The 27,564-nt window shown below is 43.1% G+C and overlaps 1 protein-coding gene across 1 annotated transcript in view; it reads left to right on the top strand.

Moving 5' to 3' along the window:
* The window catches only part of SGO1 (shugoshin 1), a 52,014-nt gene that overhangs the window by 5,228 nt on the left and 19,222 nt on the right, over positions 1 to 27,564 (top strand). Inside the window, exons 3-5 of the mRNA XM_082259850.1 lie at positions 5,151 to 5,252; positions 21,942 to 22,006; positions 23,195 to 23,334. Of these exons, the coding sequence (XP_082115976.1) occupies positions 5,151 to 5,252; positions 21,942 to 22,006; positions 23,195 to 23,334 (307 nt within the window). The remainder of the gene's footprint in view (positions 1 to 5,150; positions 5,253 to 21,941; positions 22,007 to 23,194; positions 23,335 to 27,564) is intronic.

Genomic DNA, 27,564 nt, shown 5'->3' with positions numbered 1-27,564 from the left:
GCCAGGTGCTGAAGGACAGAGGATTGTCTGCTTCAGTTATTCCTACTTTGCTTAAAGCGAGTTCTAGAAAGATCTATCATCGCGCGTGGAAGTCTTATATCGCGTGGTGTGAGTCCCTCGGGGTTCCTCCACGCTCTTATTCGGTGGCTCGGATCTTGGCCTTCCTGCAACAGGGGGTTGAGCAGAAGCTGGCCTTGAGCACTATCAAGGGTCAGGTTTCGGCCTTGACGATTTTCTTCCAAAGGCCACTGGCCATTCATTCCCTGGTGCGGAATTTCATCCAGGGGGTGCGGCACCTGGTTCCTCCGGTGCGCTCGCCCTTGCCGCCCTGGGACCTTAATTTGGTGTTTTCGGTTCTCCAGAAACCTCGCTTTGAAAATATTAGGGAGATTCCCCTGCTTACCTTATCCCAGAATGTGGCCTTTTTTGTGGCTATCACTTCTGCGCGCAGGGTGTCGGAACTGGCTGCGTTGTCCTTTCGCTGCGTTGTCCTGTCGTTCCCCCTATCTGGTGGTTCATAGGGATAAGGTGGTTCTTCGTCCGAATCCGTCCTTCCTTCCTAAGGTGGTTTCCGTTCCGGTTTTCACTTAAATGAGGATATTGTGTTGCCTTCCCTGTGTCCTAAGCCCAGTCATCCTCGAGAGTTTGCATTGCACTCCTTGGATGTGGTTCGGCAATCGGGGTGTACTTGGCTACTACTGACTCCTTTCGTTAGTCTGATTCTCTTTTTTGTGCTCACAGATGGCCCTAGAAAAGGGTTGCCTGCGTCTGCCTCGACTATCTCCAGATGGATCAGGCAGATGGTGGTGCAGGCTTATCCTATTAAGGGTCAGATTCCTCCGTTCCCTGTTAAGGCGCACTCTACTCGGGGCCCTTAGTGCTTCCTGGGCTTTCCGCCATCAGGTGTAGGTACTTCAGGTTTGCAAGGCGGCGATCTGGTCGTCTGTTCATACCTTTTACTAAATTTTATAAGGTTGATGTGCTGGCATCGGCGGATGCCTCCTTTGGCCGCAAGGTTTTGCTGCCTGCTGTTTGAGGGGACCTTTGGTCTACCTCAGGGGTTCTGTTTTTTTCAGGTGGGTCTCATCTTCTTGTTTTGATGAGTCCTCTGTTCTTCTGGTTGGCTCTGTTTTGGCCTTCTGGATTGGGTTGGATTGGGTTTTTCTGTTATCCCACCCCTCATTTATGGCACTGCTTTGGGACGTCCCTACGGATATCAAGATATGGAATCTGCGTCTGTCAATGAGAGACAGAGAACTGGATTTTTGACTTACCGTAAAATCCTTTTCTCTTAAGCTCATTGACAGACGCAGTACCCGCCCCTCTATTTTGAGTTGGGTTGGTGTGATTTCTCTAACTGCTTTGTTACATAACTGACATCCTATAGCAGGGAGAGAGAGGGTATACCCCTGGGACTGCCCATAGGTGTAGCCAGAACTTTTCTGCCTAGTGTCCTACTCCTGTAGGGGGCAGTATAACCCTACGGATATCAAGATATGGAATCTGTGTCTGCCAATGAGCTTAAGAGAAAAGGTTTTTACGGTAAGTCAAAAATCCAGTTTTTGTAAAAGTCAGAAACTCACATGGATGTAGAGGGGGGAATGCAAGCAATGGAAAGTGTACCCGGGAAGCCTTGGGTTCCACGGGACGAGAAGCCAGGAGTGACGTGATGACGTTTAGTCCCACCCTATGCGTTTAGTCGATGTCGTCAGGAGCAGCGCCATCTTACTGCACCTCTCAGTCTTTTTATGCTGCGGTTACCTGGCAACCATTGATATAAATAAAAACTGACGGCCATGTTTAGACATCAATCTGCCTTCATTATAAAACAAGCGGCTATACATCATCCGGTCTAATTGACTGATCCCACCGATGGAAAGTTAAAAAACAAAAATTGTGAAGTTATATATAAAGTGACACTAACCTTTAGAAATTTAAGTAAAATATATGTAAATGGACACATTATTGGTGTACCTATGACCCACCGATAACCTACAAAATATATAGTAAATAAGGGAGAACACATCAAACCTATCGGTGACCTACATGTAACCTAATTAATGGCCTCCAGAGTATGGTGAGATTATGTATATCCTATTTAAATACAAACTAAAAATTGGAAATCAAGCAATTAGGGTCGATCTCCATTTTTGAGGCCTCCAGGATATAAAGATCCCAACTGGTATATCCATTTGGTTTTGTTTTGCGACACCTTGATCTTTTTGTTGCTCCCTCCAATTTCCTTTTGATCTGATCTATCCTATAAATAAAAAGAAAAAGAAAAAAAAAATCAGTCCTGAGGAATCTCGATGGCGGTCCTCTTTTTATAAAGTGCCTTGATAGGCTATGTTTGGGGAAGCCTCTTTTAATGTTAACATGCTCCCTGATCCTCACGTGAAGGGGTCTCGTAGTCTTCTCCACATATTGGTGCCGACAGGAGCACTCCACAATATATGTAACATGCGTGATTTTGCAAGAAATCAGTTTTTTTTGTTACTGTACTTCTCTCCTTGCTTGTTCATTACTGGCCTTTCGCAGGGTAAATATTTTTGACCTCTATATAAACCTTTAGGTTCAGAGAACAGGCTAACCTTATTGGGTGGCTCTATTTCAATATGAACTAGGCGGTTTGTAAAAGTAGGGATATGTGTGTGTGTGACCTTGCCTTATTTGGGGGTATTTTGGCTTTGCCTTATTTGGGGGTATTTTGGATAAACTCAGATTTTTAAGATGGGCTTATATGTTCCACTGCCTTTTTATTGCCTTTTAAAGCGGGTAAAGGCCATCTCTGAATCTTGCATTTGTAATTTTTCTTTTCTCCTTTGTTCATTGGACACAGCTCCTGATCTTCTAAACCGTTGGGTTATACTGCCCCTCTACAGGAGTAGGACACTAAGGGCAGTCCTGGGGGGGGGGGTGGTATACTCCCTATCTCTGCTCTAGGTACTCAATTTTCTGGTAATTATTTTCTTTTTAGATAGAATTTTCTCTATTTATTTTATTCCTCCTGGATTTTCTTCCTGTGAGATCTACAATCAACTGCTGGACTGGGTAACGGGCTGGATAATCTAGATCCAGTAGTCCACCCCAGTCTGGCCAGGGAGCGCACACAGACCTCAGCTCTGCACTAGGTCGGCTGCTACCTAACCCCACCGGACGAGGGCTGGCCTGCGAGTTGAACTCCTCGCGAGGTCACATTTGACCGAGTCTCGGCCCGAGTCGCAGTGTTCCTCCTGGCCGACAGCCCCCTCCCGCAAACCCCCCCCCCCCCCCCCATTTCGATGGAGAGGTGGTTCTGTCTGGAGGGGTGCCCGCCTAGTTCCTTGTATGGTAAGTAATTCTCCTCTCATCCCCCTGGAGGGTTTTGGGGTGGACGTGGGCCCCTCCATGGGACAGTCGGACCCCTGGGTTCCACTCCTTCCCGTTAGGGCTTGGTATGCCGATCTGGTGCAGCTGGTCACTGATGCTCCTTGGGGACTTCTCTCAGGTAGGATCTGCTGTCCCAAGGACCGATCTTCCATCTCGCTTTACAGTCGTGCGGGCTTTGACAGCTTGGCTGTTGAACGCCAGGTGCTGAAGGATGGAGGTTTGTCTGAGTCTGTGATTCCTATGCTGTTGAAAGCTAGGAGATGTACTTCTAGGATAATCTACTGTTATACGTGGAAGACGTACATTGCTTGGTGAGTCTCTTGGGGTTCATCCTCGCTCTTTCATGGATTGAATCTTAACCTTCCTTCAACGGGTGGTTGAACAGCAATTGGCCTTGAGTACCATCAAGGGCCAGGTATTTTTTATTTTTTTTCCCCCGGTGACCTTTGGCCACACACTCCCTGGTGCGTACCTTTCTTCAGGGTGTCTTGACATTTTGTTTTCTTCAGTGCGGGCTCCGTTGCTGCCCTTGAATCTTTGGTGCTTTCAACTCTATAGAAGCCTCCCCTTGAAAATATTCGAAGCCTGTCCTGCTTTCGATGTCCCAGAAGGTGGCCTTTTTTGGTGGCTTTCACCTCTACATGCAGGTTGTCAGAACTGGCGGCATTATCCTGTTGTTCACCTTACGGTGATTCACAAGGATAAGGTGGTGCTTTGCCCCTGTCCGTCATTCCTTCCTAAGGTGGTCTCTGACTTTCATTTGACTGAAGACATTGTGTTGCCTTCCCTGTGTCCCAGGCCTAAACAGCTGAAGGAAATTGGCTTGCATGCCTTGGATGTGGTCTGGGCAATTAAGGTGTACCTGGCAGCTATGGAGTCAGACTGACTTCCATTTTAGGAAGTCAGACTCTTTTGTGTTTATGGACGGACCTCACGAAGGGTTGTCCACTTCCTCTGCGACCAGGAGGATCAGACAGACGGTGGTTCAGGCCTATTCCATTAAGGGTCAGGTTCCTCCTTTCTCTGTCAAGGCGCACTCTATTAGGGCGCCTAGTGCCTCCCTGGGCTTTGTCATCATGCGTCAGTGATGCAGGTTTGCAAGGCGGCCACTTGGTTGTCGATGCACACTTTTACAAAGTGGATGTGTTGGCATCTGCAGATGCTTCTTTTGGCTGCAAGGTTTTGCAGGCTGCTTGTTTAGAGGACCTGATCCTCTTTGAGGGTGTATTTTTATTTTCAGGTAAGCTCCAGTTGTTTATGGTAGAGCTGTGTTACCTGATTGGCTATAGTTAGCCTGGGGAATTTTTTCTGATTTTCCTAACCCTCATGTTTCACTGCTTTGGGACATCCCAATGGTTAAGAAGAATCAGGAGCTGTGTCCGTCAATGAACGAAAGACAAAATGGGATTTTTGACTTACCGTAAAATCCATTTCTCTGATATTCATTGACGGACACAGCACCCACCCGTCTGTGGACTTGGTTTTCTTCTGACACTGCTTGTAACAAAACTGTGCCTATAGCTGAGTGGGTGTATACCCATTGGGATTGCTCATAGGCATAGAGAAGCTTTTTACTGCCTAGTGTCCTACTCCTGTAGCGGGCAGTATAATCCAGTGGTTAGGAAAAAACAGGAGCTGTGTCCGTCAATGAACATCAGAGAAATGGATTGTACGGTAAGTCCAAAAAAATAAAAATTGTATATACGGATGATGAATGATTAGGCAGTCTTGGTTCATGCCATGTTTGTAATTACAAAATCACAATTTGTATTATGTTACAGGCGAAGTTGGCATCCTTGAAAGAAATAATTGCCAAAGTCACGCACAATTTGCTAGAGACTGCCAACCTTCTTGGCCCTGCACATGCATTGTGTTCAAGTAATGTGAGTATTTTTTGGTAATTCAGACTCTGACACTGTGCTTTTAAATCTTAAACTAGGTTTAGGTTTATGTGCCATTACAATTCCTCCCCATAGTGGGCTGCAGTGAGCGGGGCAAAAAGTAATTCCCTGCTGATTTTGTATATTTGCCCACTGGCAAAGCAATTATCAGTCTATAATTTTAACGAGGAACTGCCGTCTGTTCACATAATTTTGAATTTAAAAAAAAAAAAAAATTTGCCATTCTGAAGCTTCGCTCTAATCACTTTGCATATTTTTCATGTACTGGGATTCTGTACTTGCCAAATATGCTGAAGATATCTCCCTTCACAAAGTCTGGCTGCATCCATTTTATCTGTGGGCAGCCGAAGCTGCTGCCTGTTCACTTCCTGGATTTACACAGGTGTGTATGTGTATATGTATACACACACCGCTGCACATTTTTCCTCTCAATGAATACTCATAGATCTCTGCAGTCTCGTGTTATCTCTGCCCTCATCTACCCCCCTCATTGGCTCTCCTATGACTCATGCCTCCCTCCCTTGCTGGCAAACTCTCACGAGAGTTAGAGAGCTGTGCATGATGTCTTTAGCCTAGTCTTTTTACCAGACAAGAAAGATGAAATGTGCTGTATAAGGTATTTACTGGTAGAAAAAAAACAATGTTTTATTAGCCAAAGTTAAAACAAGGGCAGAGGATTTAATAGATGGAAAGATGAAAAAATGACTGAAAAGCTGCTTTTAACAGTGAGAGGCAGAATAACAAATATCCAGGAAAAACACATTTCAAAAAAGTTATAAATCAATTTGCATTTTAATGAGTAAAATAAGTATGTGACCCCTTCGCAAAACATGACAAAACTCTTGTTGGCAAGCACAGAGGTCACACGGTTCTTGTAGTTGGCCACCAGATTTGCACACCTCAGGTGGGATTTTGTCCCACTCATCTTTGCACAGCCTCTCAAAGTCATTTAAGGTTTTGAGGCTGACAATTGGTAACTTAAACCTTCAGCTCCCTTCACATATTTTCAATGGAATTAAGATCTGGAGACTGGCTAGGCCACCCTCGGGACATTAATGTGCTGCTTCTTAAGCCACTCCTTTGTTGCCTCAGCCATGTGTTTTGGGTCATTGTAATGCTATAATACCCATCCACGACCCATTTTCCCTGGCTGAGGGAAGTAGGTTCTCGACCCAAGTTTTGACTGTACAAGGGCCCCATCCATCGTCCCTTTTGGTGTAGTGAAGTTGTCCTGTCCCCTTAGCAGAAACACACCCAAAGCAATAACGTTTCCATCTTCATGTTTGACGATGGGGATGGTGTTCTTGGGGTCATAGGCAGCATTCCTCCTTCTCCTCCCAAAAATATGGCAAGTTGAGTTGATGCCAAAGAGCTCGATTTTTGGTCTCATCTGACTACAACTCTTTCACCTAGTTCTCCTCTGACTCATTCAGGTGTTCTTAGCAATTTTCAGATGGGCCTGTAAATGTACTTTCTTGAGCAGAGGGACCTTGCGGCTGCTGCAGGATTTCAGTCCTTCACAGGGTAGTGTTACCAATTGTTTTCTTGGTGACTATGGTCCCAGCTTGAGCATTAACAAGATTCTCCCGTGTAGTTCTGGGCGGATTCCTCACCGTTCTTATGATCATTGACACTCAACAAGGTGAGATCCTGAAGGAGCCCCAGATCGAGGGAGATTGCGATTATTCACAAATGGAATAAACCAAAAATAACTGTCACCCTCTCACCAAGCTGCATGGCGATTTGGTCTTGTAGCCCATTCCAGCCTTATGTAGGTCTACAATCTTTACCTGACTTTCTTGGACAGCTCTTTGGTCCTGGCCATGGTGGAGAGATTGGAATCTGATTGCTGCTGTGGACAGGTGTCTTTTATACAGGTAACCAACTGAGATTAGGAGTACTCCCTTTTAAGAGTGCTCCTTATTTCAGCTCATTACCTGTATAGAAGACACCTGGGAACCAGAAATCTTGCTGATTGATAGGGGATCAAATACTTATTTTACTCAATAAAATGCAAATCCGTTTAACTTTTTTAAAATGCATTCTTCTGGATTTTTATTCATTTTTTGTTCTGTTTCTCACTGTTAAAATAAACCTACCATTTAAAATTTATAGAATTTCTTTGTCAATGAGTAAACGTACAAAAGCAGCAGGGGATCAAATACTTTTTTCCCCTCACTGTATGTCACCTCTTATATCTCAGTGGCCCCTAATACTGTAAAGTAATTTTAGTCTTAAATTCAGGATTCAGGTAGTTGTCTTTTCTGTGGTATAGAATTTTTAAGGGAGAAAAGATCTATTCAAACATGATATGGGTTAAAAGAACCGAAGAGCATAGAAAATGAAAACCAATCCCCTGACTTTGTGTTGTAACCAGAAAAAGAATAGAAGGGGGAATCTTCCTATAGGAACACTAGAAAAATGTTTTGCAATTGTACTAATGCTGTCCTTGCCAGCGGCTTGGTGAATGGCGTTTTTCCTTCCTTTTTTAGTGCATCGCAATATACAGTATTTAGCTCTTTCAAATGTATATTTTAACACTGCTTGGCACAATGAGTATAGACCTTTATATATCCGTATTCTTGCTAACCTATTTCCCCTGATGTCTAGAGCCTTGAAAAAGTATTCATAACCCTTGGAATTTTCCACATTTTGTCATGTTACTACCAAAAACATATGTATTTTATTGGGATTATGTAGAACCATTTTTTTTTTTTTTTTTTTGGGTATGTCTTTACCAGTTTTGTACATCTTGATCGAAAATTTTGCCCATTTGTCTTTGCAAAATAGCTCAGGCTCTGTCAGAATGGATGGAGAGCATCTGTGAACAGCAGTTTTAAAGTCTTGCCACAGATTCTCAATTAGATTTAGGTTTAAAATTTGACTGGGGCATTCCAACACATGAATATGCTTGGATCTAAAACATTTCATTGTAGCTCTGACTACGTTTAGGGTCATTGGCCTGCTGGAAGGTGAACCTCCACCCCATTCTCAAGTCTTTTGCAGACTCAACAGGTTTTCTTCTAAGATTGCCCTGTATTTGCTTTTATCCATCTTCCCATCAACTCTGACCAGCTTCCCTTTCCCTGCTGAAGAAAAGCATCCCCCCATGTTGCTGCCACCACCATGTTTCACGGTGGCTATGGGGGTGTGTGTGTGTTCAGGATGATGTGCAGTGTTAGTTTTCCGCCAAGCATAGCATTTTGCTTTTAGGCCAAAGTTTAAAATTTAGATCTCATTTCACCAGAGCACCTTCTTCCACATGTTTGCTGTGTCCCCCACATGGCTTCTTGCAAACAGGACTTCTTATTGCTTTCTTTCAACAATGGCTTTCTTCTTCCCACTCTTCCATGAAGGCTGGATTTGTGGAGTGCACGACTAATGGCTGTCCTGTGGACAGATTCTCCCACCTGAGGTGTGGATCTCTGCAGCTCCTCTCCAGTTACCATGGACCTCTTGGCTGCTTCTCTGATTAATGCTCTTCTTGCCTGGCCTGTCAGTTTAGGTGAACGGCCATGTCTTGGTAGGTTTGCGCCATACTCTTCATTTTCGGATGATGGATTGAACAATGCTCCGTGGGATGTTCAAAGCTTGATGATTTTTTTTTTTTTTTTATAATAAACTAATCCTGCTTTACACTTCTGCATACCTTTATTCCTGACCTGGCTGGTGTGTTCCTTGACCTTCATGATGCTGTTTGTTCACAAAGGTTCCCTAACAAAACTCTGAGAGCTTCACAGAACAGCTGTATTTATACTGAGATTAACCATAAATAAATATATGCGTACTGCCTGCCGCACATATACTGCGACAGGGCGGCCTGACTGCGCAAAATGGACTCTACTTACTAATTGGTAACCTCCTGAAGGCAATTGGTTCCACTAGTTTTTAGTTGGGGGTATCAGTAAAGGGGGCTAAATGCATGCTACACTTTTCAGATATTTATTTTTGAAAACCATTTATCATTTTCCTTTCACTACACAATTGTTTGGTCTATCGCATTATAAAAATACATTTTACGTATTTAGTTGTAACATGACAAAATGTGGAAAATTTCATGGGGTATGAATACTATTTTAAGGCACTATACATGGTATGGACTATTCCTATTAAAATCTACTAAATTAAAAAAAAAAAAAAAAAAAAAAAAAATTCTGCATGCTAATCTTATATCAAACAAAGAGGTTACGAAAATTCTTGTATGTCGGAACAATAATTTGGAAGTTATGTACTGTATTTGTATTGTTTTTTCGGACGAAAACTGTACCGTTTAAATGAAAATCGTACGATCTGGTATATGAGAAATGTTTGTGCATGTCTTGTTGGATAATATCGAATGAACTGTTTTCAGCTCTCAAAGTCTGTGTATCGCACAACCGCTTCAAAAGGAGTATTTTTCATACAATTTTCTGATCGTGTGGGTGGGCCATTGATCAACCCCTTTGAAAAATGATGCTCTTTATATTTTAGGTGGTTACTTTCTGTTATGCAATAAATAGATTTAGGGCTCTTTCACACGGCCGCTCCGCTTGTCCGCAAATCATCCTATTGGCATTGCTGATGTCAGCGGAATACCATCCGCTGACATCCGATTTTCCTCCTTTCAGTTCTGTTCCGTTTTTTTGGAACGGAACAGAACCCTATTTTTTCATCCGTGTAAAAAACGGAAAGGAAGGAAAATTGGATGTCAGCGGTGTCATCCGCTGACATCCACAATGCCATATACTTAAATTATGTCCGCATATCATCCGCAAACGGATGGGATGATATGCGGGCACACGGAGCGGATGACACAAATGTCATCCGCTCCGTGAAAAAAAAAAAGTCCCGCAGCGGAGCGGCCGTCTGAAAGAGCCCTTAACCACTTGCCGACCGCCGCACGACTATCTACGTCGGCGGTCAGCCCCTCACAGGCAAACTAACGTAGGGCTACGTTGCTTGCTTGTGAGGGTCTAGGGAGCGAGCGCGCGCCCCCGGGGGCGCGCTCACGGACCCCCCCCCGCGCGTGTGACCAGCGGACCCGATGTCCGCCGGTCACTCGGCGATCGGCGGGGGAGAGGGAGAATGTCAGGCAGCTTGTGTAAACAAACTGCCTGTCATTCTCCTCGCTGCAAAGACACTGATAAAACGGATCTGGTATGTAGATCCGTTGATCAGTGTCCTTACAGCTAGAGCCACAGCCAATCACAGTAGAAACCACGCCCCTAGGGACACACACAGCCCCTCCCTTCCAAATAAAGTTAACCCCTTCACTACCAGTGTATTTTTACAGTAACAGTGCATATGTATAGCACTGATTACTGTAGAAATGTCACTGGTAACCCCAAAAGTGTCAAATGTCAGTCAAGGGTCCGATCTGTCCGCCGCAATGTCGCAGTACCGTAAAAAAAATCGCAGATCGCCGCCATTACGCGTTAAAAAAAAAAACAACAAAAATGACAAAAATCTTTCCCTTTGTTAGTAAACGCGATAACTTTTGCGCAAACCAATCAAAATACGCTTTTTGCGATTTTTTTTACCAAACATAGGTAGCATAAAACAAATTGGCCGAAAATTTTTAAAAATTTTGATTTTTACATTTTTTTTGGGGGGAATTTCATATAAAAAAAATGTGAAAAATATTGCTATTTTTGCAAAATTGACGCTCTTTTTTTGTTTATAGCGCGTGATCAAAAAATCGCACAGGTGATCAAATACCACCAAAAGAAAGCTCTGTTTGTGGGAAAAAAAGGACGTCAAATTCGTTTAGGTACAGCGTCGCACGACCGCGCAATTGTGCGTTAAATTCACGCAGTGCCGAATCGCAAAATACCCCCTGGTCGGAATGGGGGTAAAATCTTCCGGGGCTTAAGTGGTTAAAGGTATTCGCTTTGTAATTATTTTTCTAGTGAAGATGATAGATTATCATTTTAAAATGAAGTCTAATGCCTCATAGTACAGCACAGTGATATAAACAGTGGGGAAAATAATTATTCAATCCCCTGCTGATTTTGTAAGTTTGCCCACTTGCAAACAAATTAAGGGTCTATAGTTTTTATCATAGGTGTATTTTAAAAAGCTAGAGACAAAATGTCAACCAAAAATCTAGAAAATATTTAAATTGAGAAAAGAAATAAATTGAGTTGCAGTTCACTAAGTAAAATTTGTTTCTCTTTCGTTCATTGATGGACACAGCTCCTGATTCTTCTTAACAATTGGGTTATACTGCCTTCTACAACAGTAGGACACTAGTGAGGAAAAATCTGGACTATGCCTATGGGCAGTCCAAGGAGGGTATACACCCACTCTGTTATAGAAGGCACTCTGGCCGGCGAGCACATGCAGACCGCAGCTGTGTACTAGGTCGGCCGCGACATAGCTCCACTGGACAGGGGCTGGCCTGCGAGTTAAACGTCTCGCGAGGACGCATACGATCTGGCCTTGGCCTGTGGGGGAAAGCGTTAAAATTTAGGCCGCAGCTTGGGGCCTACTAGACCGTACAGCTGAGTCGGGCGCCTCCGTCGAAGGACAGCCCCAGTGTGTTTAGCTGAAGCACCCACTCTCCCTTTCGGCATCTGCCGGGCTGGGATCCCTGCACTTGCGACTGGGCCTCCACAAAAATCTAGGCTGTGGCTTTCGGCCTGCTAGGCCATGTGGTCAGCTTGGGGCCTCCCTTGGAAGGGGTGGCGCTGTGAGGGCGCTTCATTTTTTGACAGCTCAGCCACCATTGTGTGGGGCACCTGCACTTTTAAGCGCTGCGGGACCATCAGGGTACCCTGCCTGCGTGTCCGCGTCACAGCAGGCGCCCCCCTTTTTAAGGGGGCTATTTCCTATTATCCCCTCTATGGTGGGCGACCCCCTTTTTTTTTTTTTTTTTTTTTTTTTTTTTTTTTTTTTTGCTGGGTTCAGTAGTTGGTGCATTTGTGGGCCATTGGTTGGCGACCCCTTTGCGGGATTGCAGTTGGCGATCTCCCCTGATATGTTTTCCAGGTGAGCTTAGTATAGCGACCCCCCCCCCCCCCCCCCCCCACTGGTTCTGGGTCCGGGTCCGGGTCCACGCACCCTGAGTGCTCAGGTAGTGAGGATAATCCCTCTGCTCCTCCTAGCCGCGCATGAAAATGCGCTGGTGGATGCATTGTTTGTGTCATTGCGTGACACTTTAAAAATGGAGGTTGTGGCTGATGCTGCGTCGGAGGCGCAGGTCCATTTTGGCACCCACAAGCCCTCCAAAGCGGCCAGGGTGTTCCCTTTCCACTTACTTCACAACAATGTCACAAAACAGTGGGATTGTCCTTAACGCTTTTTACTTGCGGTGTCCTTATGAGGATTAACTGCGTTTTTTAAAGGTGGACTGTCCCACCTGTAGTGGACATATCAGTTTCCAGGTTGAATAAAGCTACCTTCATTCCGGTTAAGGAGCCCCCAGCCTTTAAATATCCAGCTGATAGTAGGGCAGAGGCTCTGGCCGTCATATGTTTGCTGTGGCTGGTTCGGCACTTGGGCCAGTATTTTACTATTTCCCTGGTGTAGCAGGGTCTAACCAAGTGGGCTAAACTTTTACGCCGGGACCTGGAGGAGATACGGCTTCCCCTGTCTTGCAGAGTTGGCTGAATAGTTGGTCCAGGGGATACAGTTTCTGTGATGCCTCTTTAAATGCGGCTCCTTTGATTTCTAGGCTGTCTGTATCAGCAATGGTCCTTCGATGTATTTGGCTGAAATACTGGTCTGCGGACCAGACTTCTAAGAAGGCCTTATCTTATCTCCCCCTTGTAGGGGATTGCCTGTTTGGAGCTTCCTTGGATGACATCATTAAGGGTCTCACAGGGGGGAAGGATACTCTTCCTCTGCAGGTCACCAAGAGCAAGGAGCCCCGTCATAGATGTGTGCCATTCTCCTCGGCTCAGAGGTTTTTTTTTTTTTTTTCGTCCCTCAGGGTCTCAAGTCAGGGGATAAAAAGTCAGGGCCTCCGGCGGAGGTTCTAAGAGGACTTGGTCTGGCAAGCCACAAGTGGGCTCTTCCAGACCTGCGGACAAGGCTGCCTGTGCATGAAATTGTGCCCTCACCCGTATCTTGCTGGTTTCCGGATCCATTGACCTCCCTAGTATAGGACACGTGGGTCCACAAAGATGTTTGGTCTTATCCTCCGGAAAGGTTCTTCCCTTCCGACCTGCACAAGTCCCCAGATCACTTACAGGTCTCTTTTGGGTAGTGCAAGACTTGTTCCTTCAAGGGGTGTTTTTTTCCGATTTCGGAACGTTTTTCAGGGGTTTTTACTCTAACCCCTTTACAGTTCCCAGCACGGAAGGCAAGGTACGTCCAACTCAGGACCTCAAGGCGCTAAACTGCTTGTGCGAGTACAGAATTTCCGCGTGGAGTCTATTCACACGGTGGTGGCGTCCCTACATCAGGGGGATTTCTTTTTGCTTCAATCCACATCAAGGATGCCTACCTACACATTCTCTAATATCTGTTTGGTCACCAACGCTTCCTTTGTTTTTGTTGTGAGCAAGGAGCATTATCGGTTTGTGGCGTGGACCTTTTGGTCTCGCCTTCGCTCCTCAGTTTTTCACAAAAGTGTTGGCCCTGGTGCTGGCATTGTTTGAGTCAGCGGGGGATCCCGGTTCTGGGGTACCTGGATGATCATCTTCTGCGAGCGGAGTTTCAAACTGCTCTGATGGGACAACTGGAGATTGCTCTGCGAACTCTGAGGGAGTTTGGTTGGATTCTGAACCTTCGGGAATCTGCTTTTTGGTTCTGTCCTAAAAAAAAAAAAAAAACTGGACTATCTGGGTCTGACTCTGGACTCGGCCTCAGCCAGCGTGTTCCTTCCTCTGCAAAAAATCCAGACATTGCAGGAAGCAATTCAACTTCTGTTGTTCAGCAGATGGTCATCCCTGCTGGCTTGCATGCGGGTACTGGGCCTGATGGTGTCCACTTTTGAGGCGGTCTGTTTGCACAGTTCCACACAAGATATCTGCTGAAGAGATTCTGGTGAAATGGGACAAGGATCTATGGTCTCTAGAGGTGGCTTTGTTCTCTGGTACTTTGACAGGGAAAATCCTTTCTCCCCCTATACTGGACGGTTGTCGCCATGGATGCCAGCTTGTCTGTGTGTGGAGGCATCCTCAGCACAGATGTGCTCAGGGGGTCTAGACTCTGGCACAGTCAAGACTGCTGATTTAATGTTCTGGAAATCTGAGCCATCAGCCTTTGTCTGGCTCATTGGACAATTCGTCTTCAGGGGTGTTCGGTACAAATTCATTTGGACAGTGCCACCGCCGTGGTCTGTCAATTACCAAGGGGGCACAAGTAGTGTCCTGGCGACTCGGTAAGTAGCTGGCATTCTAAGGTGGGCTGACCGATTTTTCGTTCCAGCCCTCTCAATTTCTTCCACGAATCCTGTGCAGGATCATAGCAGAAGGGATTCCACCCAGACTGACCTCGCCAGTCTTGGTACACCGATCAAGTATAGCTGGTCACAGATGCTTCTTGGAGACTTCTCTCAGGGAGGATCTGCTGTCCCAAGGACCGATCTTCCATCTCACTTTACATTCGCGGGCTTTGACGGCTTGGCTGTTGAACGCCAGGTGCTGAAGGATGGAGGTTTGTCTGAGTCGGTGATTCCAATGCTGTTGAAAGGTATAAATAATGATATAAATAAATAACCTCAATTCGTATACAATGTTAACCATAAAGTGCAATGGTGCTAAATACAACCTAAATCATAAATATGTGCATAAAGTGCTATTGTGCTAAATGCAATAATTTCAAAAAGGTGCTCAAATAAAAGTGCAAATGGTACTCAATGTCCTTAATAATATGACCCAAATGATTGGTCTCTTTTTGCAAGTGCAATTGTGCTCAAATAAGGTGCTAAATGCCAAAGGTCCTATTTCCAAAGGTGCTGTGGTTCTTCACGCAGTGAAGGTGCTGCAAGTCCCCCCCCTAAGGGAATCCACTCACCAGAGCCTAAGGATAAATGAGCCTTGGAATTATATGGACCAGTACTCCTCCAACCAGGAAACACAGTAAATTCCTCTCCGGTGTCACTCAAAGAAGGAATAAGCCAACATAGTGAAGCCCGCAATAAAAGTTTAGTAATTGTAAAGTTAAAAATACTCAACAAAATGTAAGGTAATTGGCATATAATATATCAAAACGCAATTGCAGCTCCTTTCCCACAACGCAGCCGACATTCGTTCCACGGGATCCAGGAAGTGACGCAGTATGGTAGCAGTTTGCCAGAAGTGCATCGACGCGTTTCACCCGCCTACAAGGGGCGTTATCAAACTCAGAAACTGGGAGATATGGATGTTCCTCAAAAGGACCCAAAAGACTGAAAACCAGAAAGTATCTGAAAAAGTGGTGTAGTTATAATCTACATCAGGAGGGAGTTAGAAAATACTGAATAAGTGACGTAATATGCAGTTGTTGAATAAAGCAAGGTAGTAAAGAAAACAGGCAGAGCAGCTAGTATGGAGTGATTAGAATAAATAGTGAATAATGATAATAAAGACGCATGCGCATTCAGATATCGATCCCCGCTGCGTCTAATGTTGACGCGCGCCTCACGTGAGAGGGAGCGCCAGCTTTATAAGGACCGGCTTCCCGTGACATGCCGCAATTGGCTACGGGACGCCACGCTGGCTATAGATTTCAGGTACTTTTAATTGTCTTTCATCCAACCTGTTCATATCTCCAACGTTTCATCTGTTTACATTGGCTAAAAATCTTCTGCGAATATCCGGATTTAATACGGTGACAAACACTCGATGTAATGATGATAAACCTCCACCAGATAGCGAGAACACCCAGAATGTGTGCAAGCTTACCAGATGGAGTGGACCCCTTCAGTTATTGGGGGGTCAATCAAGCATGTATAGATAACACATCAGACACCAGATCATGGAATGAGCACCGACTTCCAATAACACCCAGAACGACTCCTTCAGTGCCAGAATACAGGCTATGGGCTCCCACACCACATACCGGCTCCTGTTCCGGAGACCGAGATGGTTATCCTTTGACTGCCCTGTTATCGTTTTTATACATGTAAGTGCAATTGACTTGAATGAATTTCTTTAATACTTGAACGTACTTGACTATTGAGACCCTTCTTTTCCTCCGGGTACGTGGTGTGGGAGCTCATCGTCTGTATTCTGGCATTGGAGGAGTTGTTCTGGGTGTAATTGGAAGTCGGTGTTCATTCCATGATCTGGTGTCTGATGTCTTATCTATACATGCTTGATTGACCCCCCTATAACTGAAGGGGTCCACTCCATCTGGTAAGCCTGCACACATTCTGTGTGTTCTCGCTTTCTGGTGGAGGTTTATCATCATTAGATCAAGTGTTTGTCACCGCTTAAATCCGGATATTCATTGTCACTTTAGACTTTTTTTCTTCTATGGACAATTTATTATTCACGGATTTATTTATTCACTGAATTTTAAGTATTTGTTCTTATTATTTATTTATCTTATTTGGCAATTTTGCACAGATATTGTTTAATTTGCACTAGTGGTATAGTTGAGCGCAATCTTTTCTTTGGATTAGGTATTAATTTTTCATATTTCACAAACACGTGTGGATTGCATCTTCTATGTTTGGGATTTTCCAACACTAATGAATTTATTAATCACTATTTTTATTTTATGCTTTTATCCTTTCGCGTGGTTATTTTGGTTCATCGCCATATTTATATTTTCTCTAAAAATCTTCTGCGCCTGGCCCGGTTTTTAACAGGACATCTTGTATATGATCCGGGCGTCTATCCTTTTCTGTTTTTGTTCTACCTTTTTATTATCCTCATTATTGCAGTTCAGTTAGTAAAATAAGTATTTAATACCCAAGCAAAACATTACTTAGTACTGTATTTTCTGGCGTATGACTACTTTTGAACCTCAAAAAAATCCCCCAAAAATGGGGGGTCGTCTTATACGCCGAGTATATCTCCAAGGTAATCTAAGTATAAGTATTACTGGTAGATGGAAATTAGGGGGGTCGTCTTATACGCCCAGTCGTCTTATACGCCGGAAAATACGGTACTTGGTGGAGAAACCCTTGTTGGCAAGCACAGAGGTAAGACGTTTCTAGTTAGTTACCAAGATCTTTATCAGTGCGCTGTACTTTGTGAGCCTTTTGACTTTTTGGGGTTAAGTACTGCTGTTTTGGTTATTGGTGTTTCACACTTATGTTCACACGAAGTGGGGATGAGTGTGGAGGTAATTGGCGCTGCCAAATAGATGTGCACAATAAATAAGGGGAGGGGTATAGGATGTGTATAAATGTAATAAGCCATATTTAATTGTAATATGTAGTACAAGATACAAAGCCCAATAAAATTAATAAATGGATAAATAGGTTATATATACAGTGGGTACGGAAAGTATTCAGACCCCCTTAAATTTTTCACTCTTTGTTATATTGCAGCCATTTGCTAAAATCATTTAAGTTCATTCTTCTTCCTCATGAATGTACACATAGCACCCCATACTGACAGAAAAACACAGAATTGTTGACATTGTTGCAGATTTATTAAAAAAGAAAAACTGAAATATCACATGGTCCTAAGTATTCAGACCCTTTGCTGTGACACTCATATATTTAACTCGGGTGCTTTCCATTTCTTCTGATCATCCTTGAGATGGTTCTACACCTTCATTTGAGTCCAGCTGTGTTTGATTATACTGATTGGACTTGATTAGGAAAGCCACACGCCTGTCTATATAAGACCTTCCAGATCACAATGCATGTCAGAGCAAATGAGAATCATGAGGTCAAAGGAACTGCCTGAAGAGCTCAGAGACAGGATTGTGGCAAGGCACAGATCTGGCCAAGGTTACAAAAAGATGTCTGCTGCACTTAAGGTTCCTAAGAGCACAGTGGCCTCCATAATCCTCAAATGGAAGACGTTTGGGGTGACCAGAACCCTTCCTAGAGCTGGCCGTCTGGCCAAACTGAGCTATCGGGGGAGAAGAGCCTTGGTGAGAGAGGTAAAGAACCCAAAGATCACTGTGGCTGAGCTCCAGAGATGCAGTCAGGAGATGGGAGAAAGTTGTAGAAAGTCAACCATCACTGCAGCCCTCCACTAGTCGGGGCTTTATGGCAGAGTGGCCCGACGGAAGCCACTCCTCAGTGTAAGACACATTTTTGCTAAAAAACACCTGAAGGACTCCCAAGATGGTGAGAAATAAGATTCTCTGGTCTGATGAGACCAAAATAGAACTTTTTGGCCTTGATTCTAAGCGGTATGTGTGGAGAAAACCAGGCACTGCTCATCACCTGTCCAATACAGTCCCAACAGTGAAGCATGGTGGTGGCAGCATCATGCTGTGGGGGTGTTTTTCAGCTGCAGGGACAGGATGACTGGTTGCAATCGAGGGAAAGATGAATGCGGCCAAGTACAGGGATATCCTGGACAAAAACCTTCTCCAGAGTGCTCTGGACCTCAGACTGGGCCGAAGGTTTACCTTCCAACTAGACAATGACCCTAAGCACACAGCTAAAATAACGAAGGAGTGGCTTCACAACAACTCCGTGACTGTTCTTGAATGGCCCAGCCAGAGCCCTGACTTAAACCCAATTGAGCATCTCTGGAGAGACCTAAAAATGCCTGTCCACCAATGTTTACCATCCAACCTGACAGAACTGGAGAGGATCTGCAAGGAGGAATGGCAGAGGATCCCCAAATCCAGGTGTGAAAGACTTGTTGCATCTTTCCCAAAAAGACTCCTGGCTGTATTGGATCAAAAGGGGGCTTCTACTAAATACTGAGCAAAGGGTCTGAATACTTAGGACCATGTGATATTTCAGTTTTTCTTTTTTAATAAATCTGCAACAATGTCAACAATTCTGTGTTTTTCTGTCAGTATGGGGTGCTATGTGTACATTCATGAGGAAGAAGAATGAACTTAAATGATTTTAGCAAATGGCTGCAATATAACAAAGAGTGAAACATTTAAGGGGGTCTGAATACTTTCCGTACCCACTGTATATACACACAAATGTAGTGACTTGGTGGTTAAATAAGTGACTCTTATATTAAACCAGTGTTCCAAGAATATAATGCACACGTATCCAATAATATGAATACAATATTAAATATGAAGTGCAAATAGGTGAAATATAGACCATATAAAGAGTGACTAATAAGTAACCGATTAATGAGTTAAATGGTGAAAAAATGCATGAAGACTAGCCAAGTGCTAGAAATAATCAATTAAAGTGTTCAAAAAATTAATAGTAGATAGGTGAGCAAGGTGAATACATTAGATTAAAAAAATATATATGGGCAATGTGTCTAAAACTTCATTGCACATTGGTGAAATATATCAAATATAAAAAGACGTCCAGTCAGAAGTCCATAAATGGATAAGAGTCCAATGAGGGTGGAAAAAAGTGGGTCACGGGGTGATCCGAAGTAATGGGGGTGCTGGGTCAGGAAATCGGTGCTCCCCCTCCTATTTCCCGCACTCACCAGAGGGTGGTACCCCTGCAGGAGTAACCAGCGTTACAGATATATCCACTGGGTCCCTCAAACGGCTGACCAGATCGCGTACTCCACTTTTGTCCAATTAGACAGATTTACCACTCTCCAATGTAAGTGAGTTGTAGGCAATAAGTCCTCATAAGTATTAGGGATGTAACGATATCAAAATCTCACGGTACGATACAATTTTGATATTGACCTCACGGTACGATATTTATTGCGATATTGTGGAAAAGCTCATGGTATTGTTAGCTCATGATAGTGTTTGTGATGATCAAAGCGAAAAAATACCGACATTTATTCTGCTTTTGCCAGTCAACAGGCAATTTTATTGTTGTATTTATGGATCCATGACAACATAAAACACTGATCACATAGTGCTTTTAAAGTGCAAGTTGTAGTCAGGAACATCAATATTCTGTATAGTAATATTTGGTTGCATAACTGATTCTTCTGTGCAATGTTCAAGTTAAGAAGCAGCTAGAACAATTGTAAACAAATAGGCAATTCCCTTTAAGTGCAAACAAAGATCAAGTTAAGTCAGGTTTAAATGTGCAAGGCAAATAAAGGCAGCCTTTTAAAACTGGTATTTAGGAACATAACTTAAATAAAATAGTCAGTCAAAAAGCCTTTAAAAAAAAAAAAACACTGACCTATCATTTAGCTTATGTTCACGTTTTTCATCAGATCAAAATATCTACATTGCAAGAAAAAAAAAAAAACGGTAAAAAAAATCCTTAAACTCTGGTCTATGTAGTTAACAATGATTTGTTCCGCGGGACTGTGTTTATTCCTCTTGCTTTTTGACGGACACCTGTCCTTTTAATATTGTAACCCAACCACGACTATATCGAGACACGACCACAACGATATTGAGACGACCACGACGATACTATATGGCGATATCTTCGATATCGTTACATCCCTAATAAGTATACCATATTCAATAAGTTTAAGGCAGGTTCCAGGCAATGCAAGGAAGAAAAAAACTCCGATAGTGAAGTACTGTAAAACCACTTTAAATTTTTTAAGTAAAAAACACAGGTACTACCATTTAAAACAATATATAGCGTGCGTCCAGGTATTAGGAGCCGCAAATCCCTCATATAGCGGTAACTTTCGGGACGCGGTGCGTTCCACCTACCGGAACTGCGTCTCACACCCCAAAAGCGGAACTGACGTGACTACGCTCTATGCGTTTAGTCATCAACTGACGTCATCAAGAGCAGCGTAAGGTCACGTCGGGTCCCCTTCCTAATATACTAGTGGGTTACTTGGCAACCAGAATAATAAAACTGACGGCCAATGAGAATCGTTACAATCGGAAGTCATTTGTTGCCGGGCAGATTTTCAGAAAACCGGCTTTTTGATTCTGATAGGAGGAAATTTAGCGTAATTTGTTACTAGGTAGAACTTATAAGCAGAAATTTTGTACAAACAGAAAGTTGGTTTGTATGGACGAAATATCAGCTGTATTTTGTGCATTTTTACATTATGCAAATTTTCTCATACACAAACGCATTAAATAGCGAGGAATCGAGGATCTAAATTAATAAAATTAAATGGATGACTTTATAATTAAAATTGAATTGCCATTTAATATGGCCAAAAATAATTTTACCAGGCAAATTTATGAATATGCAACTTCAAAGGAAAAAGCTTTAACTGATATAAGATAAGTTTCAATATTAGATTTATAGGTCAAGGGATCAGTAAATAGAAATTAGGTTTATATAAATAAGGTGTCAATTATATTTAATGTATATTGCAAAAAATAATATAAACATAAAAATAAGTGGGTAATATGATCAATATAATCAAATTTGGATAAATACAATAATATTTAATTCATAAAAAATGTGTCTACAAAATTAGTACCAATCTATTAACTTACAGGGAACGGCGTATGTATCGGCGTATATCTATTTATTTTGGAATGTAACAGTTTAATTGAATATAAAAAGTTAAAATATCTAAAAAGCCAAATTATCATGTCTATAGAGCTATCAATTTTAAAAGGCTATCATGTAAAATTAATAAAAATATTGGTGATATAAATATTTTATATAAGTATCTTTTATAAAAATATATGGACTAATGTTCACATGAAGTGGGGATTTTTCTTTTCCCTTCCCTCCTAATCGATTATAATTTTCTTTTTTTTTTTTTTTTTTTTTCTCCCCCCCCCCTTTTTTATTGCTAGCATTCAACAGGTGCTCCTTCTGCCATGGAGGGATGTTCAGGTCCCGTTCAGACAAGTACTGGCTCGTGAGTTTTTATCTATATTTATATCATATGTGAATTTGAGTCTGTATTTTCTGTAAGGCTTGTTTTTTCCACATGTTTTCTATTTTGCTAGACAGTTATAGATTAAATGTTAAAACCCCTTCTAGCTTAGCTGTGTCTTTCCTTTTATCCCTTGAGTCACTGACCCAAAACAAATTTTGTATTAAGTGAAATGGGACCCTCTCACTGCAGATATACATTTTGAGGCTATAGGTACCCTCACATACCAGGAAGAATATTTTTGAGGATCTATTTTTTTGGGTACTGCTTATACACTATTATCTGCTGATCCAGGGAGCTCAGACCTCTGCTGCATTAAAGGAGTACTGTAGTTATCAGGGGCTAACTGGCCTGGCCAGGGATGACAACAATGCTTGTGATTTCGGTGCAGCAGAAGCTGTGTGTCAACTGAGACAGGAAGTCGGGAGCACATCAACATGTATTTTTCTGTACTTATCACATGCAAGAATAATGTTTGATCTACCACTTTTACCATGCAGTAAATAATCCTGAAACCTGATGAATCAAGCCCATTGTGCATTTTACAAAGCTGAAGGTGGTAATCATTTTTACAGCACAAAGAAAATGTGTAAAATTCTAAAATGTAGCCGAATTACCGGCTTCAGTAATCCTTTTGCTTTTGGGGTTGATTTTACAAAGGCAAATGGACCACACAGTTTCACTCCTTTTCCCCAGAGCTTATTGAATGTGGTGAAACTGTTGATTTCCATCATCCTATGGTATGCAAGCAAAATTGTTGTTTATTTTGCTTGCACCTTATTGGGTATTCTTTACAAAGTGAAGCTTCCCCACATTTCACTAAGCTCTGGGGAGAATGAGTTCAAATGCACTTGCAAAGTGCAGTCTATTTGCCTTTTTGTAAATCAACCCCCATTATCTTCTACATTACCATCCATTTACTTATATTCTCTTTGCTGTATAATTAGTGTTAGTAATATGTGCCCTCTGCTTTACTTTACCTTTTGAACTAATCACACTCGGGTATTTAAAATGTGCTCTAAAATTAAAAAAATTAAAATTCAACTTTTTTTTTTTTTTAAGGTGTCTTTTTTTTTTTTTTTTTTTTTTTTTTTATTCCTGAAAATAGGCTTGATTATATCCCAAAAATTATAATTTTGCAATCTTTCTCCTCTGTTTTACTTGTCATAGGGAGCAGACATGTGTTCCTCCTTCAGATATTGAAAAAGTTAGGAGTGTGCCGGATATCTGCTCAAATGCTGAGACGAGAAATCCCAAAGACGGTTCTTTGAAAAACACCAGTAATGGGCCTGCATCTAGAAGCAAGCGTGGTAAATACAGTTGAAAAATATAAAATACAGTTCCATTCCTTTCAATGTGCCAATTTCAAACCAGCCAAGAGACTAGGTAAAAAAAATGTGGACTAAAGCGTTCAAGGCCAACTTCAGAAAAAGCAAAAAAAAAAAAAACACCCTTGAAGTGGGTTTCCCCAACCACCCATGTACTGCAAGGGTTAATTGCTCATTTAGTCTAGGTGCAGATTGAGTAAATACTTGCCTTGTCCCCAGCAGACTTCCTCCAGTGCTGTGAAGCACTGCTCTGTAAGCTGCTACTGACTCTGGTCACTCTACAGCGTCCTTAGCATACCATACAGGGTTAATGTTCTATTTTATGCGTTGACATGGAGACTCTGCCCACAATAGCAGAGCTTCAGGTAGAGCAGGTGAGTGCTGGAGCCGGAAAGTAGGGTGTAAAGTAATAGCTTTTTCATCTTTTTCCTAGACAAAACGAACATTCATCTTACAATGTGTGTGCAGGAGTTAAAGCGGAGTTCCAGCCTAACCGCACACTCACCTGTCCCACGGTCCAGCGATGCGCCGTCTTCTCCCTCTCTGCTCTGCGGCGCCGGCATCACTGATGTGGGCACCCGGCTGTGACAGTTTGCGGCTTCATAGCCGGGTACGCTCTGCGCATGCGCGAGTTGCGCTATGCGTCGTGATTGGCCAGCAATCTTCTGGGACCTCTGACATGTCCCAGAAGATTGCAGGGAGGGAGGGAGAGAGAACTTCCGCTCAGGGCGCCGCGGCGCTCCGAGCGTAAGTGGGAGCGGGTACCTGTCAAAACTATGTACCCGCTCCCCCCCCCAAAAAATGACATGCCAGATGTGGCATGTCAGGGGGTTGGGACTATTTAAAGTGGAAGTTCCACTTTTGGTTGGAACTCCGCTTTAACTACTGGAAAGTGGATTTTTTTTTTTATTTTCCTGGAGCTGGACTTTCAAAAATGTGTCTCAAGTAATGGGCACAAACGGCTAAGAAGTTTTTACTGACCAATAGGTTACCTCCTATTAGAGTGTAAAGGGACTTGGATATATTCAATAAGGCCTGTTCACACAGGGCTTTTAACCACTTTACTACCAGTCACGTAACCTCTACGTGATCAGACTTTGCGGGGTTATACCGGGATGATGCCTCTAGCTAGAGGCATCATCCCGGTACCGTTGTTTGAAGCCGACGGTCGGCTTTCCGTCGGTAACGATCGATGCGGCTCGGGAGCCGCTCGATCGTTACCCGGGGGGGCGGGAGGGGACGTCCCCCCCCTCCCGCCGCCTTCCGCGGCTTTGCTCGGGGCTACCGTCCCACCGGGAGCCCCGAGCACCCAGCCGGCACGTCCGCCGGCTGGATGGAGTCCCGATGAATGCCGGAAACGGCATCGATCGGGTCTCCGATGACGTAACCCGGAGGCGGCGTCCATGACGTCACGTCCGGGTTACTGTGCTGCAAAAGGCGGCAGATTTGAAAAACGGCTGTATGCAAAAATGCCGTTTTCGGCGTTTTGCATACAGGGAAGTGTAGTGGAGGGGTCTAGGTTCTTTTAGACCCTCGATCCCTCCATAAAGAGTACCTGTCACGACATATTGCTGTCACCAGGGATGTTTACATTGCTTGTGACAGCAATAAAAGTGATCAGATTTTTTTTTTTTTAAAAACCTGTAATAAAGTTTAAAAAAAAAGAAAAAATAAATAGGGAAAAAAAAAAAAAAAAAAAATTTAGCCGTCACCGTTAGCTCGCGCACAAAAAAAAACGTATACGCAAGTCGAGCCGCAAATGAAATCGCTGTTCAAACCACACATGTGAGGTATCGCCGCGATCGCCAGAGCGTGGGCAATAATTAAAAAAAAAAGAGCTACACTCTAACTCTAAACTGGTAACCGTTAAATAAATTTAAAGCGTCGCAGATTGAGATCTCTATTGACCGTAGTTTGTCGCCATCCCACGGGGGGGCGCAATTTTAAACCGTAACATGTTTGGTATCTATTTACTCGGCGTGACATCATCTTTCACAATATACAAAAAAAATGGGCTAACTTTACTGTTTAGTATTTTTTAAATGCAGTGAAATGTGATTTTTCAAATTTTTCCCAAAAAAATGGCGTTTTAAAGACCGCTGCGCAAATACCGCGTGACAAAAAATTTTGCAATGACCGACATTTTATTCTCCAGAGTCTTTGCTAAAAAAATATATATAATGTTTGGGGGTTCTAAGTAGTTTTCTAGGAAAAAATACTGGTTTTAACTTGTGAACAAAAAGTGTCCGAAATAGGGCTGGGGCTAAAGTGGTTAATAACCGATACCTGTGCAGGGCTACCTTTTACTCACATGGGGATGTTTCATGCATCCCTGTGCAGGCAGTCCCATTGATGTCTCTCGGGACACAGCGGCTACACAGGCACAGCCGCCTGTGCCCTAATATGACATTCATGTGGCTGACCAGTGTGTGCCCGAACTCGCACTGTGTACATTCAGGGACACGCGCCGACACAGGTGTCATATTGGCACACAGCGACTGTGTCCCTCTAAAAGTTTGCTTTGGTATCTGACACAAAACCATCAGTAGCAGATCCTTAAGTCCTGTAAATTGCGAGGTGGGACCTCCATGGATTGGACTTTTTTCCAGCACATCCCACAGTTACTCGTTTGGATTGAGAGCTGGAGAATTTGGAGGTCATCAAACCATATTTTTGCATTACGGCAGGGCACATTATCCTGCTGAAAAAGGGCACTGCCATCAGGGAATACCATTCCCATGAAGGGTTGTACTTGGTCAGCAACAATGTTTAGGTAGGTAATATGTGTCAACTAACAGCCACATGAATGACAGTACTCAAAGTTTCCAGTCAGAACATTGTTCAAATAGTCATACTGCCTCTGCCGACAAGCTTCTTCCCATAGTCATCCTGGTGCCATCTCTTCCCCAGGTAAGTGGCACGCACCACCCCGCTGCCAACCATATGATGTAAAAGAAAATGTTATTTATCACACCAGGCCCCTATCTTCCATTTCTCTGTAGTCAAGTTCTGATGCTCAAGTGCCCATTGACGCTTTTGGTGTGGCCATGGGTAAGCATGGGCCCTCTTGACTAGTCTGTGGCGATGCAGCCCCATTTCCAACAAACTGCAGTGGCCTTTTTTTTTTTTTTTTTTTTCCCCCCTGCTTTCAACACATTAACTTCATGGACATGTTATACTTGCTGCCTAACCTATCCCACAGACTTTGAGATTCCATTGTCATGAGATAATCAATGTTAATCACTCTGTCAGTAGTCATAAAGTTATTGTTGATAAGCATTGTATGCAGGTTGCCATTGCTGACCACCTGAATTTATTTTTTTTAATTTTTTTATGGTTGTACCTTGCTTCCCTGTTTGCATTCCTATTAAAAACTGTCATCACTAGGCATGAGAACACAACATGGTCAGTTCTCTAGCTGTGCTGGGAACTGAGGTGCGATCTGAATGCAGTTATTTAGTTTACAGTGCCTTGCGAAAGTATGCGGCCCCCTTGAACTTTTCGACCTTTTGCCACATTTCAGGCTTCAAACATAAAGATATAAAACTGTATTTTTTTGTGAAGAATCAACAAGTGGGACACGATCATGAAGTGGAACGAAATTTATTGGATATTTCTAACTTTTTTTAACAAAAAACTGAAAAATTGGGCATGCAAAATTATTCAGCTCCCTTAAGTTAATACTTTTTAGCGCCACCTTTTGCTGCGATTACAGCTGTAAGTCACTTGGGGTATGTCTCTATCAGTTTTGCACTTCGAGAGACTGAAATTTTTGCTCATTCCTCCTTGCAAAACAGCTTGAGCTCAGTGAGGTTGGATGGAGAGCGTTTGTGAACAGCAGTTTTCAGTTGTTTCCACAGATTCTCGATTGGATTCAGGTCTGGACTTTGACTTGGCCATTCGAACACCTGGATATGTTTATTTGTGAACCATTCCATTGTAGATTTTGCTTTAGGTTTTGGATCATTGTCTTGTTGGAAGACACATCTCCGTCCCAGTCTCAGGTCTTTTGCAGACTCCATCAGGGTTTCTTCCAGAATGGTCCTGTATTTGGCTCCATCCATCTTCCCATCAATTTTAACCATCTTCCCTGTCCCTGCTGAAGAAAAGCAGGCCCAAACCATGATGCTACCACCACCATGTTTGACAGTGGGGATGGTGTGTTCAGGGTGATGAGCTGTGTTGCTTTTACGCCAAACATAACGTTTTGCA

Source organism: Pelophylax lessonae, assembly GCF_965119305.1.
Source record: "Pelophylax lessonae genome assembly, chromosome: 5".
Classification (NCBI taxonomy): domain Eukaryota; kingdom Metazoa; phylum Chordata; class Amphibia; order Anura; family Ranidae; genus Pelophylax; species Pelophylax lessonae.
This window is presented reverse-complemented; position numbering and strand designations above follow the sequence as displayed.